The following is a 14299-nucleotide window of genomic DNA, read 5'->3' as shown; positions in this document are numbered from 1 at the left end:
TAAAAATGACCCCTTCAAAATTGAAAGATTATTTTGTTGAAAATATTTAGTTTTTAGTTTATGTTCAAACAGCTAAAATATAGGGCTAATGTATTATACTGTCCACTAGACACCAGCATAAAATAAAACAATAGCTACTTTGTAAATATTGCAATTACCATAGTGCATATCTGCTGTATGCCATTTACTGCAAAACACAGTTTGTTCTTTTCACTCTCTTATGTCTTTTTTTGACACTTACATTAGTGTTTGGGAAACCTGTTTGGCGAAAATCCTTATTTGTAATGTTCTATTTGGTGCCGCTAGTGGTGAAGAAATTGAATAGTTGATTTGAATAGTATTACAAGAAAAGTTCAAATAAACAGACTAAAAGTTTCATACTTACGCATATTTGTCTTTGCCAAATCTTAAATAAATAAATCATGACAGAAACTATGGAAGCACTACCCTTACAATTGCCCATATGAACTTTGATAATGTGATTTAAATGATTCTCTTATCACTACTGTCCACATCTCCTTCCACAATCTCAGAACAGATCTCTGTATTGTTCTTGTGACATATCAAATATATTCATCAAACAAGCTTAATCTTGACAAGACTGGGCTTCTTATCCTCACAGCAGTCACCGTGATCCTTATTTAGATCTCTTTATCTAAGATGCTCACATGGTTGTTGCCTGTAGGTGTTTAAAAATGCATGGTGTTTTTGTAACATTAGCCTCATTTACTTTTCCTGAAAGTTATAACCCTATAAAGGGTTTGGCGATGTGTTAAGACAAAAAAAACTGCTTTGAGAGTCCCAGGAACTAAAAAATGTTCTTTGTGAAAAGGGATTTTCTATAAAAACAGCCTAAATGTTCGATGAATAACGCTTCCTCAAATGTTAGGTTATGTTCTAACTGGCCAGAGTTCTCTGAATAAAGAATTTCACTTAGCAAGGGTACAGAGCATTTACAAACTCCAGCATGCATTTATTTATAAAACATGATACAGTTATCTTTATGGCATTTTGTTTTTGCCTTTTGGATAATTTTAGTACTCTACGGGCAACACAAATTTAATTCTGGCATGTATTCAGTACATATATACACTCTTAAAAAAGGTGCTTCAAAAGGTTCTTCGATGCCATATAAAGAACCTTAAACATCTGAACAACCTTTCTCTTCGGATGTTAAAGGTTCTCTATGGAACCATTTAGACAAAAAGGTTCTTCTATGGCATCGTGAAGCATGTATATATACTGAATAGCAAAACAGAAGTCAAATGGATTCTGAGCAGCAATTCAAATAGATTTTAACAAACATTTGCATAAGGCCCAAGAACATTGTTATGTCGTTCAGGTGTTTTTAGAATCAATAAATGTTTTATTAGATTTATTTTAGGACCTTAATCTTCGCCTAGTCTCCATAATGGCCACATTGCTGTCTGCTCGACAATATAAGAAAGTCAAAACATCTGAAGGTTTCATTCACAATTCACTTTGCATCCAGGCACATTGTGCAGCATCCACAAATTCACAGATGTGTTGGAGGGAGTTGTGAATCTTTGAAACTGGGAGTCTGTCAATTTGAACAGACTCCTCATTTCACTCCATGCCCACCAGATGTACCGTGAGAATTGCTCAGTTTCAGCAGTATATCAGTCATCCAGACCTCTCACTGTTGTCCACAGATAACAGCTGTGTGGAGGAGGTTTGATTGACAGAGTCTGGCCTAAGGTGGACCCAGGAGATTCACGAGGCGGACTTACATTGACTATTCTGGCTTTATTTTCCTCACCATTGTCTCCTGTCAGGACTCAGGTCTATGGTCCAGCGAATACATAAGCATTTCTTAATCATCCTCTTTCTCTCAATGTTTGTGCTCTGAAGAAGTGGCATCATTGTTTCTGGTAAAGGTTAACAAGTGGGTAGACAGTCTGTTTATGACACTGTTTATGAGGTAATTGAAGAAGCAGGCTACTGTCTGAAGGCGTGTGTCTTCTTTGCTTAAAGATGGAATGAAATAGTTGAACTTATGCAGGTTATTTTCCAGCGTTTTCACGATGCCATAGAAGCAGTGTTTTTGACTGCAAAAAGAACCTTTAACATGCAAAGAAACTTTCTGTTTCACAAAAGGTTCTTTGTAGAGGAAAACTGCTGGTTAGTCTGTAAAAAGAAAGAAAGAAATGGTTCTATTAAGAACATCTGAATGGAAGATTCTTTGGAAAACCAAAAGAACCTGTAAAGAACCCTTTGCATTTTTAAGAGTGTAGAGAGCATTTCGTTGGATGATCAATTGAAGACTATGCGAACAAGTCATCAACATTCTTTCCAGGAAGAGAAAAACTAGAAATTTACAATTTAAATATGTATATCTGCTTAAAGTGTTTTGTCAGCTTTCAGGCGTAGCATATAGATGCAGTTTTTAATACGCACAAGGAAAAGCTACGCATGAATATCATAATAAACTTTAGGCAAGACAAAGATTGAATGGCTAAGGTGTGAGAGTTAACAGAAAATGTATTAGTAAGGAACATCTAATATTGGACTTGATTCCTAAGGTAAGATAGAGTTGAACACGAGTTAAGCAAAAACTGTCCATAGAACTTCCACTCTATCTAGGCCAACCGAGGACCAGAATTTGCCAGGATGGTGTTAAAGTATTCTAGGACATGGAAGAATGCCCGTTTTATAATCTGTTGCCTAAATATATGGCCTTCAGTTCATGTGATATTTTTCAGCTGTTTTATTGTCGATTTAACAATAGCAGACCTTTCCACAACAAGCCAAGAGTCATGTTCACCTTCGTTTCACTACACGACATGTAAAATGATCAACAGTGGTCATGGACACATTTTTCAAGAATTGGGACACAATTGGTTCGGAGTCGAAGAGGACCGCTCAGATGTGCAGCCAACGGTCAAAACAATACATTTTTCGATGTAGGTTGAATCATTTGCTCGTGGTCAGCTGTGTTCACTTTTCACAGGGTAATTTCACACAGCATAATTCCATGATGGATGCATGTTTTGGTATTAGTTCTAAAATTACATTACAGACTCCCGATGAGGCTTCTTTAAAACCGGCACTAATAATGGCCTTAAAGGCTTATCCAATGAAATGCATCCTTTTCGCCTAGACGTAAACTAATCTGGAACAACCTATTCATCTTGGCACCAGAGACAAAGGATGGTTTCAAATCCACAGCAAGCTCGATATTTAATTTCGCGCGGTGAATGTAATTATGTCTAAGAAATGATACTGTGCCCTGGATTAAATCAGGGCGTTATTGAGAGCGCCTGTAATTTTAATTCTGTTAGTGTGACATTACAGAAGACCCTCTGAGAAACGATAGCATTGAATGAGAGAACACTGCCCCCTTGTGGCACACATCAGATATGTTGAGGTATAGGAGTGACATTTTTCAAAACATGTCATAACATAATTTGTTTGAAATAAAAGTCTATCATGAAACAGGAACAATTTTGCTTTTTGAACTTTTTGTAATGAAAATAAACTAAGTCTCCAAATGTGGTGTCTATTTTAGTTTTGTCCTTTATTTCTTAGTAAATTTATTTATGTAAAACAGTAATTATGGCCCGGTTTCACAGACAAGGCTTAAGGCTAGTCTCGGACTAAAATGAATGTGTGACCTGTCTTAACTCAATATAACTTGGCCAGAATTATCTTAAAATATATCAGTGCCCATGATTTGTCTCAAGATGCACACCAGTAATGTATTCTTCTAAGGCATTTTTATAAAAGCAACATAAATATCTTAATCTAACTAAGGCTTAGTCCTGGCTTAAGCTAAACCGTGTCTGTGAAACCGGGCCTAAATGTGTTATGAACACTGGACTTAATTGTCATTTAAATGAAAAATAGGAAATTATACAAAAAAGTACACAAGCCAGACAGCACAGGTACATCTGTAAGATGTCTGCTAAAGATCTGGAAAACATCCGCTGTGTAAAAACATCTAATAAACGTCTTATTTACATACATTCCAATTCATAAACATCTTACAGACAGATTCTAGATGTCTATATGACATCTGACAGCAGACGTCTAGACGCATTGCAAATGAGCCAACAATAAAAAAAAGCGTCTTGCAGATGTAAATGCACAAATAGATGTCTGCCACATGCACTGTTGCGTAAGTTACTCTGAAAAAGTAATTAATTACTAATTACATATTCAATTGTGTAATTACATTACTGTACAAATTACTCTCTCCAAAAAGTATTTAATTACTTATTACTAATTACTTTCTATAATTCTACATCAACCTCGATGAGAATTTATTCTAGGATAGACATGAAACGGCTTATTTAATTCATTCAAATAAATAATAACTACATAAATTATTCTTAGTAACTGACCAAAGTTTACAAATGTGAGAAGGATACATTAAAGCAAACATTTTAATGTCATTTCCACTATTGAATATATAACACAGTATTTAGTTCAACTAAATCATAAGTAGCTGTAATTAAATTACTGAAAAAATAAGAGTAATCGCTTTACTTTTCAAGGGAAAAGTAATTAAATTACAGTAACTAATTACGTAGGAACTACACTCAACACTGGCAAGATGTAGGTGTGCTATCAGGGAACCTTTTAAAGTACCAAACAAGCTTCATCTTCAATCATGGTAACAAATATGGTATTATACACATTGCAAAAGGTTTTTGAGACTGCTAGATCAATTCGTTGAAAGCATAAAAGACTTCAACTTAGCAATAAATAAACAAACACAACCAAAAGGAAACCTATTTGCGCGACGTTATATTTGCATGTTATTCTAAGCAACATTCGTCTAACTTTACATTTCAGACATTCTTTTTAACAAACAAGGCAACTCGTGTAGTTTTTATATTTTTTTAATTACACATTAAATAAAAGTGGTGAGATTAATGGGGAAAAAACAGGTTTGCGCTGCATTTATAAAACTGTGCTGATCTGAGAACAGCTTCCCTCATTGTAATCGTATATTCACCAGAAAGAGGCGAAAGTTGATCCATGATCAGCACTTTCTCTGAGACGTTAACACACGACCCTTAATTACAAGTAAGCGTCATTCATTAAATGAAAATGAAAGCACAATTTACAAAATATTCATCTTCCTTATCACAACCGTACAAAGGTTGTTAAAACAAGGTCCATATTTATACATGTGAACCATTTTAGCAACATTTGCAATTGGCACATGGAGAGAGAGAGAGAGGATGATGTAGAAACCATTCCAAAAATATCAAAAAACCTTGTTGCTTGCATTACAGTCTGCTATTAACTTGATTTAAAGGGAACAGAAATCGCTTGAAAATACTTTGCATAAGAGTGCACCATCCCGATTCACTTTCCTTTCAAATATCTCATTTAAATTCAGTATTAGTAATAGTCAAATCGTGTTAACATTTATCAGAAAAGTAAAACTAGTAATGGTTAAGGACGCATGCTACAACAGTTTACCAAAAGTGTGAAAGCAACCATCTGCTTTTACAATATCTCCTATAAATGACATCATTTCATGACATCACCAGTATTGCCACACAAAATGAATCTTTATATCACTCTCTTTGGTTTGAGTGATGGCTGAAATTTGCTTTCTTTACAGTCAAGTTTTACCACAGTAAACTAATATTTCGAGACTGCATCTTGGGAACCTATCAGAGTACAAGAATTTATGCTTCAAGTTGACATGAATTGGGACTTTAGAAAGCATCTTCATGGCAGCATTAGCAAACAAGGCATTTGTTTTTTCTTTTACATACATTTGCATCACAATAACTAATGGTAGGTTATAATCACCATTCAAAAACTACTCTTCTAAGGAAATTTCAACATAATCGAACATCTAAGGCGCTGTTTGGCTGGGCAAGAGAGTAAATCTGAACCTATGCGGCTTTCACTAGTGTAGATCATCAGAGAAAAATACTTGTTTCTGATTGGTCAAAACAGTACATTGACTTCTAAGAAAGGCCAACATTCTAACTTCATACTAGTATCGTTCCCCGCACACAATAAAATAACCGTGCGCCGATCACCCTGTCAGTGTTTATTTCCCCATCATTTTTTCCGACCTCAATGTACAACATCCCTTACACCAGACTGAAAAAATATTGAAGCTCATAGTGGAAGTTGTCACTCATCCAGAGCATTCGGTTAAAAAAAATAAAAAACAACCAACATGACATCGGTCACATTGGCTGTAAAGACACAACCGCATCTGAGCTGGGAAAACCCACTCGAAACGGTCAACAGCGCCTTTTATACAGTATTAAACATTGTTGAACCATTCTCTGGAAGTTTCAAGAACAGAACACCGCATGCAAACAGGGAAACAAAGATTAACAAGGTTTAGATATCACCATATATACATTACCATGGCTTTAGACTGGGGCTGTAATAATCTCACTACAATAAAAGTTTACATGCAGATCACTTCTGGATTTTTGAGTAACATCCGAAGGCATGGTCATACACAGTGGTAAATATTTTAAAAATTACCCCGAAAAGTGTTGGTCCTTAGGTTTCAGGTTTCGGTTCCTTGTAAAACCACATGACATTTTATCTTAAAGGGATAGTACACCCAAAAAAGATATTCTGTCGTTAAAAACAAATATTTGAAGTTGACGAAGATACTGAGAAACGTCAAAAAGATAGTCATACATCATTCATTTTTAGGTGAACTATCCCTTTAACAGGCTAGTTTTAAAGAGCGCATCTTGATTTGCATCACATACTGTTCACTTTTCTTCAAATATCTTCTAAAACTATTCAAGGTCGACCAACTAGCAAAGCAGAACCACCACCCGATAAAACAGGCCACTTAAAATGTCTCAAACGACCAATATTTCTGGGGCAGCTGGCACTGAACGAGAAACAGCTTATTTCTTTTAGCGGATAAAATGGGGGATTCATTCTGTACTCTGAGGAGGCTAATAATTTAGTGTAATGTACAAAATGCAGCTGTGGAACTTTGAGTCCATGACAGGAGAGGTTCATTCACATTAGTACACATTTTGTCTTGGACTTCTTTTTCTTTTTCTTGCCCTCCTTGCTCATCTTCTCCTTGTGTTTCCGGATTTCTCTGACTAACGTGTAGAACGCGTCATCCACGCCCTTTAGGATGAAAAGAGAAAGGAAAACAATTTTAGGCATTTCGGTGACAATGTCAAAGATGACAATGCTGATGATTTTAGACCGACCTATTATTATGCACATCTAAAAACATATTCTTACCAATGAATTAGCAACATTAGCAAGAGAGTACATGTAACTTGAAATCTGGTGCTACGGAGATTCTTTACATTTAGAGGGACAGTTCACTCAAAAATGAAAATTATGTCATCATTTGCTCACCCTCGAGTTGTTCCAAATCTGTATCAATTCCTTTTTTCGTATTAACACAGAAAGATATTTGGAAGAATGCTTGCAACCCAACAGTTCTTGGCCACCATTGACTCCCATAGTAGGAAAAATGACAATGGTAGTCAAAAGTGCACTCGGAACGGTTTGCTCTCCCTACATATCTTCTTTTGTGTTGAACTGAACAAAGAAATTTATGAAGCAATCTTTCCTACGATGGGAGTCAATGGTGGCCAAGTACTGTTTGGTTCCAAGCATTCTTCCAAATATCTTTCTCTGTGTTCATCAGAACAAAGACATTTATACAGATTTGGAACAACTTGAGGGAGAGTAAATGACAGAATTTTCATTTTTGGGTGAACTGTCCCTTTAACCCTGCCTAGAAGTTCCCAGGAGACTATTTGAGATAAAAGGGTTACTCTTATAATTCACCCCAAAATCAGCTCAAAAAGACTTCAACATCTTCAAGAAAATGTATTTAGAGTCTAAAATACGACATGACAGTTTTCCAGTTCACCCAAGAGCAGGTCAAAAGCGTTTGCACAGACGTTGCACCCCACACCTGGGTTGCAGATGGGCAGTGCTGCCCAAACTTACCCCTCTTTACATCAAAGCACATTTTTTTAGCTTGATGCACCGTGGCGTCTTTTCTTCTTTACTGAGTTTTCTCAGCCGGTATTGCCTTATCTCCCGTACCAGAGTATAAAAGGCATCTTCCACTCTCTGCAGTGCAAAACACAACTCCCTTCAGTGTTAATACGCACAGATGTCATTACTGAGAAGGGAAACCAGTCCGAATGGGATGTCAAGAATCTAGCAGAACCATTAAAGATTCATCCAAGTTCATGATTTCTGGGAAGTTTACAAAAATCTAGATGGCTTACACAAAAAACTAATTTCCAGTTTTAATTAACCACACCACAGAAATAAAAACACAAGAGACACTTTTGAATGAATTCAATTATAAATAGGAACGAATCTGAAGTCACCGCAATGCGATTAACAGGAGCCAGAAGGAATTATGGGTATTAAAATGCGGCACTATGGGGGTGGTGGAGGACCGGAGATCAGTGTTTGCAGCAGATTAAGAAGTTAAATCAGTAGTTTTTATTATATCCCAGCACCTAAAGGACTTGTGATTTCAGCACTGCAGAGAGAGATACAGTTTCTGCCTTGAGAGGTCCAGACAGAGAGCAGTTCAGCTCCTCCAACATTTACAGTGATTTAAACCCTTGATAAATCAATTTAAGCTGCAATCTTTGCTCATAACAGATTCATTTATGGTAAGGTGAAATCAAACACAGAAGAACATTATGGTGAATGGACAAGAGAGACCAGGCATGAACCAGAGTGAGATCAGCTGTGTTGTGCACCTGATTGATTATTCATACAGCCCATTAGAAACCAAGAATGAGCTCATGCATAAACCCAGTGTAACAATATGAAACATCCAGCTGAGATGATCATTTTAAGATAGCGTGTAAATTACGTTCAGCTCATACATCTCACCCTAAATTCTCTACATTACTAGATTACGTTGCATAAATGAAATGAAGAATAATATACTGTATATTCTGTTTTTGGTGTGGTAAAATGTCTAATACTAATACAATTACACAGTTTTTTTATTGAATATCCAGATGCGCCACCCCAATTTTTAATGTTTGTAGTTCACTAAAGAACTTATTTTGGTAACACTTTACAATAAGTTTGTATTTGTTAACATAAGTAAATGCATTAACTAACCTGAACTAACAATGAGTAATATTGTTTTTCAGCATTTATTCATCTTTGTTAGTTAATGTCAATACTATTATTCATAGTGTATTGTGCATTAAAGTTAAAAGTTACAACATTTGGTTTTCAAAAATTATTCGCAAATGCTGAAATTAACATGAAATTTAATGAATATATGCTGTAGTAGTGTTTTTCATTGTTATCACATGTTAACTAATGCATTAACAATTACAACTATATTATGTTATAAGTGTTACCAAAATTGTATTATTAAATGTGTTTTTAAATGTAATTTTTATTTTGGGGGGAAATATGACCCAAACATATTCCTGAAAGTTTCTCAGCTTACTACCGACTTGACTATTAAATTGAGCTGGGTCTTACGTTACTTAAAATTCTGGTTATATTTAACTTCAATATATTGTTGCGGTCCTTCTAAAACCTTGTATGTCCAAATTTACTGTTTTTCAGGAAATGGAAAAACGCTAGCTTCTAAATGATTACATACTGAGTTGCAGAAGTTAAAGGGATAGTTCACCCAAAAAAGAAAATATTGTAATCATTTATTCACCCTTATGTAATTTCATACCTGTATAAATTAATGTGTTCCGATGAACACAGAGAAAGATATTTGGAAGAATGTTAGTAATTTACAGTTATGGGACATCATTGACTACCATAGTAGGAAGAATTAAATGGTAGTCAAAGGTGCCCGAGAACTCTTCGTAAGGCTGTGCAATTAATCGAAAATTAATCGTAATCGGCAATTTTGGCCTTCAACAATTACAAAAACAAAATAATCGAGGTAAAACAATTATTGTGCCGCATTCCATTTTGCAAGGATCATCTCTTTTCTTGTGGTATAAAACCACAGCACGCAGTTTTCGTTTATAGTGGTTCAACTGTGCTATTTTCTTTACATTTATTTTTCAGTTGAATTCACATATTAAAAGCCAAGCTTTTAAAATTTTCTGTTGTTTCAAACGTTAAGGAGTAATCGTGTTAAATAATCGGGATCTCAATATTGGCCAAAATAATCGAGATTATGATTTTTGTCATAATCGAGCAGCCCCAACTCTTCGTTTTCCTAAATTCTTCAAAATATCTCATTATGTGTTCAACAGAACAAAAAAAATACAATATTTTACTATGGTAGTGGATGATGTCCCAGAACTGAAAATTGCTAACATTGTTCCAATTATCTTTCTCTGTGTTCATTGGAACAAAGAAATTTATACAGATTTGAAACAACCTGAGGGTGAGTAAATGACAGATTTTTCATTTTTGGATGAACTATCCCTTTAACAAGCACTTTTGGATACTTGCAAAACCCAGTGACAAACATAAAGGGTGAATAATAATGATTTGTGGCAAAAAAACAAAATATGTTTTATGGAGATATGAGGTTTCAGAAGGACAGCAGCGATATTTAATACACATTTAACTTTAATGTCGTACTAACATATTGTGGCAGCAGTTGAAGACGACATGAAATGTCATTTATTACGCAAATTGTAAAATATTAATTTCATTTCGTCTTCAAATCAACTTTCATACATTTAAACAAAACGTTTAAAATGACCTGTATCAAAACAGACGTATAATAAAGTATTTCACATCGCGATCGACTGGTATTTCCATACCTGTCTCGTCTTTGCTGAGGTCTCTATAAATGGAATGCCGTAGCTACGTGCTAAATCCTGAGCCTGCTTGGTGTCCACAGTGCGGGACGGAAGATCACACTTGTTCCCCACAAGGACCATTGGGACATCTTCGGAATCCTTGACTCTCTTTATTTGCTCTCTGTCAAAGCAAACGCAGCATAACTTGACTACAATATAACGTGAATTGAGTGGTTTCACAGACCTGAAGCTGGATGTTATTTGATTGCCACCCCAAATCGGTTTCGAGCAAACCCGCACCTGTAGTGATGAATGTCCTCGAAGGACTTGGTATTATTGATGGCAAAGACGCAGAGGAAGCCCTCTCCCGTCCTCATGTACTGGTCTCTCATAGCGCTGTACTCCTCCTGACCTGCAGTGTCCAAGATGTCCAGTAGACACGTCTCTCCATCGATCACCACCTGCTTCCTGTAGGAGTCCTGCATGGGTGAAGAAGGTATTCAGTATTTGAAGTAATCAAACAAAATATTTAAATTTAAAAAGATCATTTTTCATCCTCTTTAAACACCTGTATGATACATTTTCAAAAGTTCTAATCGTTTCCTGATGTACAGTTTATTTGACCCTACCAAAAGCCTCAGATTACATTACAGAAGCAAAAAAAAAACGTTGACTTTAACATTAAAAGACAGGTGCACATTTCACCACAAACTGTTTCAAATAGTTTGCCATCATATTTTTTTATCATAACGATTAAAAAATGCCATGACAGAAAAAGAGAAAGTTGTAAAACAATAAACGCGATCTATAATCTACCTCCTTTAAAACCAGAAAAACTGGATTACGCTGTTGCGTCGTTGACTACATTTTTTGCATAGTCACATGTGGGTGAGTTTCACAGCTTTGCATGGCTGTGTAAAGCCCGTATGAAGCAGATCTGTTTCAGACACATGCCTCACCTCTATGGTTGGGTCGTATTCATCCACAAAGTGGTTCTGGATGAGCTGGATGGTAAGTGCGCTCTTCCCAACGCCTCCAGCCCCCACGACCACAAGCTTATATTCAGTCATTTTTCACCTGTTAGGGTAGATTGAAACGTTATAGAGCTTGTTAATCGATGTCACGCCGCCTTGAATGTTGAGCTATCTTGGGAGGATAGCTGCTAGTGCGTTCACTGCAGTGTTTTGTTTTTCTAGTTTAATTAGGAAATATAACTATGGTAGGTCAGTCTTGCTGTGTTAAAAACTGTAACTGTAAAAGCCCATGGTTCTTTCACTTTCGATTTTTCCATATATCAAACAAAACAAGTAACGGTACATATCAAAACAATAATAGCAGCGGAGTATGATCCTCCCAAGATGGCGGCGCCACTGCAACATAGGGCGTGACGTCAGCTTCACATTCTCTATTAGGATTAGGGCCATCACGAAACCAGACTTTCTCTATATGTCTAAGCCCAAAGTTCACAATACCGGTTTTGTTACGACAGCTATCATTTTTTCTTTGAAATAAATACATCAGTCAACCTCATCTTGCATGTTGTTCGTTTTCACTTTTTGGCTAAATAATAGCGTCATTTTCATTACACTGCTATCTCACTCATATTGATGGGTTATTGTGAAGACAGTTCAGAAAATTTTAAGACAAATATCTCAACTAACTTGTGCTATCCAAAGAACCTTACAGTTCACTTTAGCATCAAAAGCTCAGTGCCTGAGCACCCTGGGTTCAAGGGTCTTGTTCAAGCGCAAGGGCCTAATGTATAAAACTTTGCGTAGATTGCATTCCTAAAGTGTGCACACAGTCGCTTCGCTTGTTTGTAGGGTGTGCACATATTCACGTCAAGTTTACTTTTTTAATAAATCCCAATGTGCGTGTGAGAAACTGCATACGAGCATTTCAACGCCTATTTTGTGCGTAAGATGCTTATACATCAGACCTTGATTTGAAACTATGAAGCAAAATTCTACAGACAAATTCGACTTTATAACAATTCTCAAACCATACAAAAACAATATACCACGATTTAAAGGGATGTCGCCAAACTACAATTGTTTCGTGTGGTTGTAAACCTTTATATGACTTTCTACTGTGAAACACGAAAGATGACATTTTGGTTTTGAGTCAGTGTTGCTTGGTTACCAACATTCTTCAAAATATCTTCTTTTGTGTTCTGCAGAGGTAAATCACACAAGAGAATAAATGAGGGAATTTTCATTTTTCCACCAACCCTTTACCACCATATTGGTATACAGTATAAAACCCATTTCCCTTACAAAAATTACTATAGTTTATATAATATAATAATAACTATAGTTTTTGGGTTTCATTAGAGTAAAACCATAATAGCCACAAATATACCATAGTCTGACCCAAATAACCATAGCATTGGCAGTAAAATTGTAATACATCTGGCAAAAAACAGGGTTACAACACTTTTACTACAAAACTGGTTTAACAAATCATTGATTAAAGCGCACAAACATTTTACCCATTAAATTATATTGTCATTTCACCCCAAAATGGTTTTAAAGCGTTTTTAAAAGGTGATATTAAAGGGACAATATAATTTAAAACATTTACGTGCTCAAGCGCCATTCTATCGGAGGGCCTGCATTTACTTGGGCGTGCTATTAAAAATAATATACTAAAATAAAACATACATTAAAACGAAATGTCAACTCAAACCGAATTTTCTTTTTTTGTGTGTATTACAATCATCACAAAGGATTGTCAACATATCTGCTTGTAAGCATTTTCCGTTGTTTTTACCTGTGGGTTCGCTTTAAGTTCCGCGTCAGAAAAGCCTTTAACGACTCAAGCCTTTATCATGACCTTGCCATAACGCATACACATAGATACAAAACATTAATCCTCATATCCGCTGACAATCGCAATAAATAAAAAATCGATTATTCTGATCGGTGTAAAACAATAACAAGGCGCAAAGACCTATGCGTCTGTCCGTCCCAGGCTACATGGCCTGTACTCGGAGGCTGTGCTTTACATAAATTTGGGCGGATACACTTACCCCAGAATACAAACGATTCTCGGCTGTTTGCGATTATTTTTAGTAGGTGGATTAGTTTAAAATGATGAGTAATGCGGAGTCAAGCAACCTCTCTCGAGCATCAGCATGCATCTTGCATTATTAGAGTTGAAACATCTGTAGAGACGAATAGTCCAGCGTCCGTTCAATGAGATGTGCAGGGCGGAGGGTTCGATCAATAACTGATCGATAACAAACACCGCCAATTCCAAGTTGAATTTCGTTAATGAAAATAAAATAAATGTGACTTAACTGCAATGTGATACAACACGACAATGTGCTAGGACATATTCGACACTCAAAAGCGACCGGCTTTTGACAAGCGCTCAAAGCAGTTTTGGCTGAGACTGGCTTGGTGCTTAAATAGGCCCTAAATATAACCGGAACGTGCACGTGCGTACGTCATCGCGTTTGGAGATTCTTATTGGGCGTTTCTCCTGTCGATCAAAATAGCTGACTTTGCATACATCGTGCAAGTAGCCAATCCCACGCGATTATCAAAACACTACACGAATTATTCGACCTAGTTGTTAAACGT

The 14299-nt window shown here is 36.2% G+C and overlaps 1 protein-coding gene across 2 annotated transcripts; it reads right to left on the bottom strand.

Moving 5' to 3' along the window:
- Positions 1–4849: 4849 nt before the first annotated feature.
- kras (v-Ki-ras2 Kirsten rat sarcoma viral oncogene homolog) lies at positions 4850–14113 on the bottom strand. 2 transcript variants are annotated; one of them, XM_057329648.1, is made up of 5 exons: positions 13744–14113; positions 11672–11789; positions 11013–11191; positions 10734–10893; positions 4850–7107 (listed from the first exon to the last, which is right to left on the bottom strand). In XM_057329648.1, the coding sequence occupies exons 2-5, from the start codon at positions 11780–11782 to the stop codon at positions 6991–6993; spliced, it is 567 nt and encodes a 188-aa protein (XP_057185631.1). In that variant the 5' UTR covers positions 11783–11789; positions 13744–14113; the 3' UTR covers positions 4850–6990. The 2 variants fall into 2 exon arrangements, with proteins under 2 accessions (XP_057185631.1, XP_057185633.1); XM_057329650.1 differs by lacking the exon at positions 13744–14113 and adding an exon at positions 13485–13705.
- Positions 14114–14299: the final 186 nt, after the last annotated feature.

The sequence above is a fragment of the Triplophysa rosa genome, linkage group LG3 (genome assembly GCF_024868665.1).
Source record: "Triplophysa rosa linkage group LG3, Trosa_1v2, whole genome shotgun sequence".
Lineage (NCBI taxonomy): Eukaryota > Metazoa > Chordata > Actinopteri > Cypriniformes > Nemacheilidae > Triplophysa > Triplophysa rosa.
Note: the sequence above shows the minus strand (reverse complement) of the source record. Positions and strands in the feature narration are given on the sequence as shown.

Coding starts and splice junctions, on each gene's coding strand:
- kras (XM_057329648.1), bottom strand. CDS start 11,782: ATGACTGAATATAAGCTTGTGGTCGTGGGGGCTGGAGGCGTTGGGAAG. Junction 11,192..11,671: donor AATACGACCCAACCATAGAG/GTGAGGCATGTG, acceptor TCACCCATGCAG/GACTCCTACAGGAAGCAGGT. Junction 7,108..10,733: donor CCTCAGCAAAGACGAGACAG/GTATGGAAATAC, acceptor TTCATCCTAAAG/GGCGTGGATGACGCGTTCTA.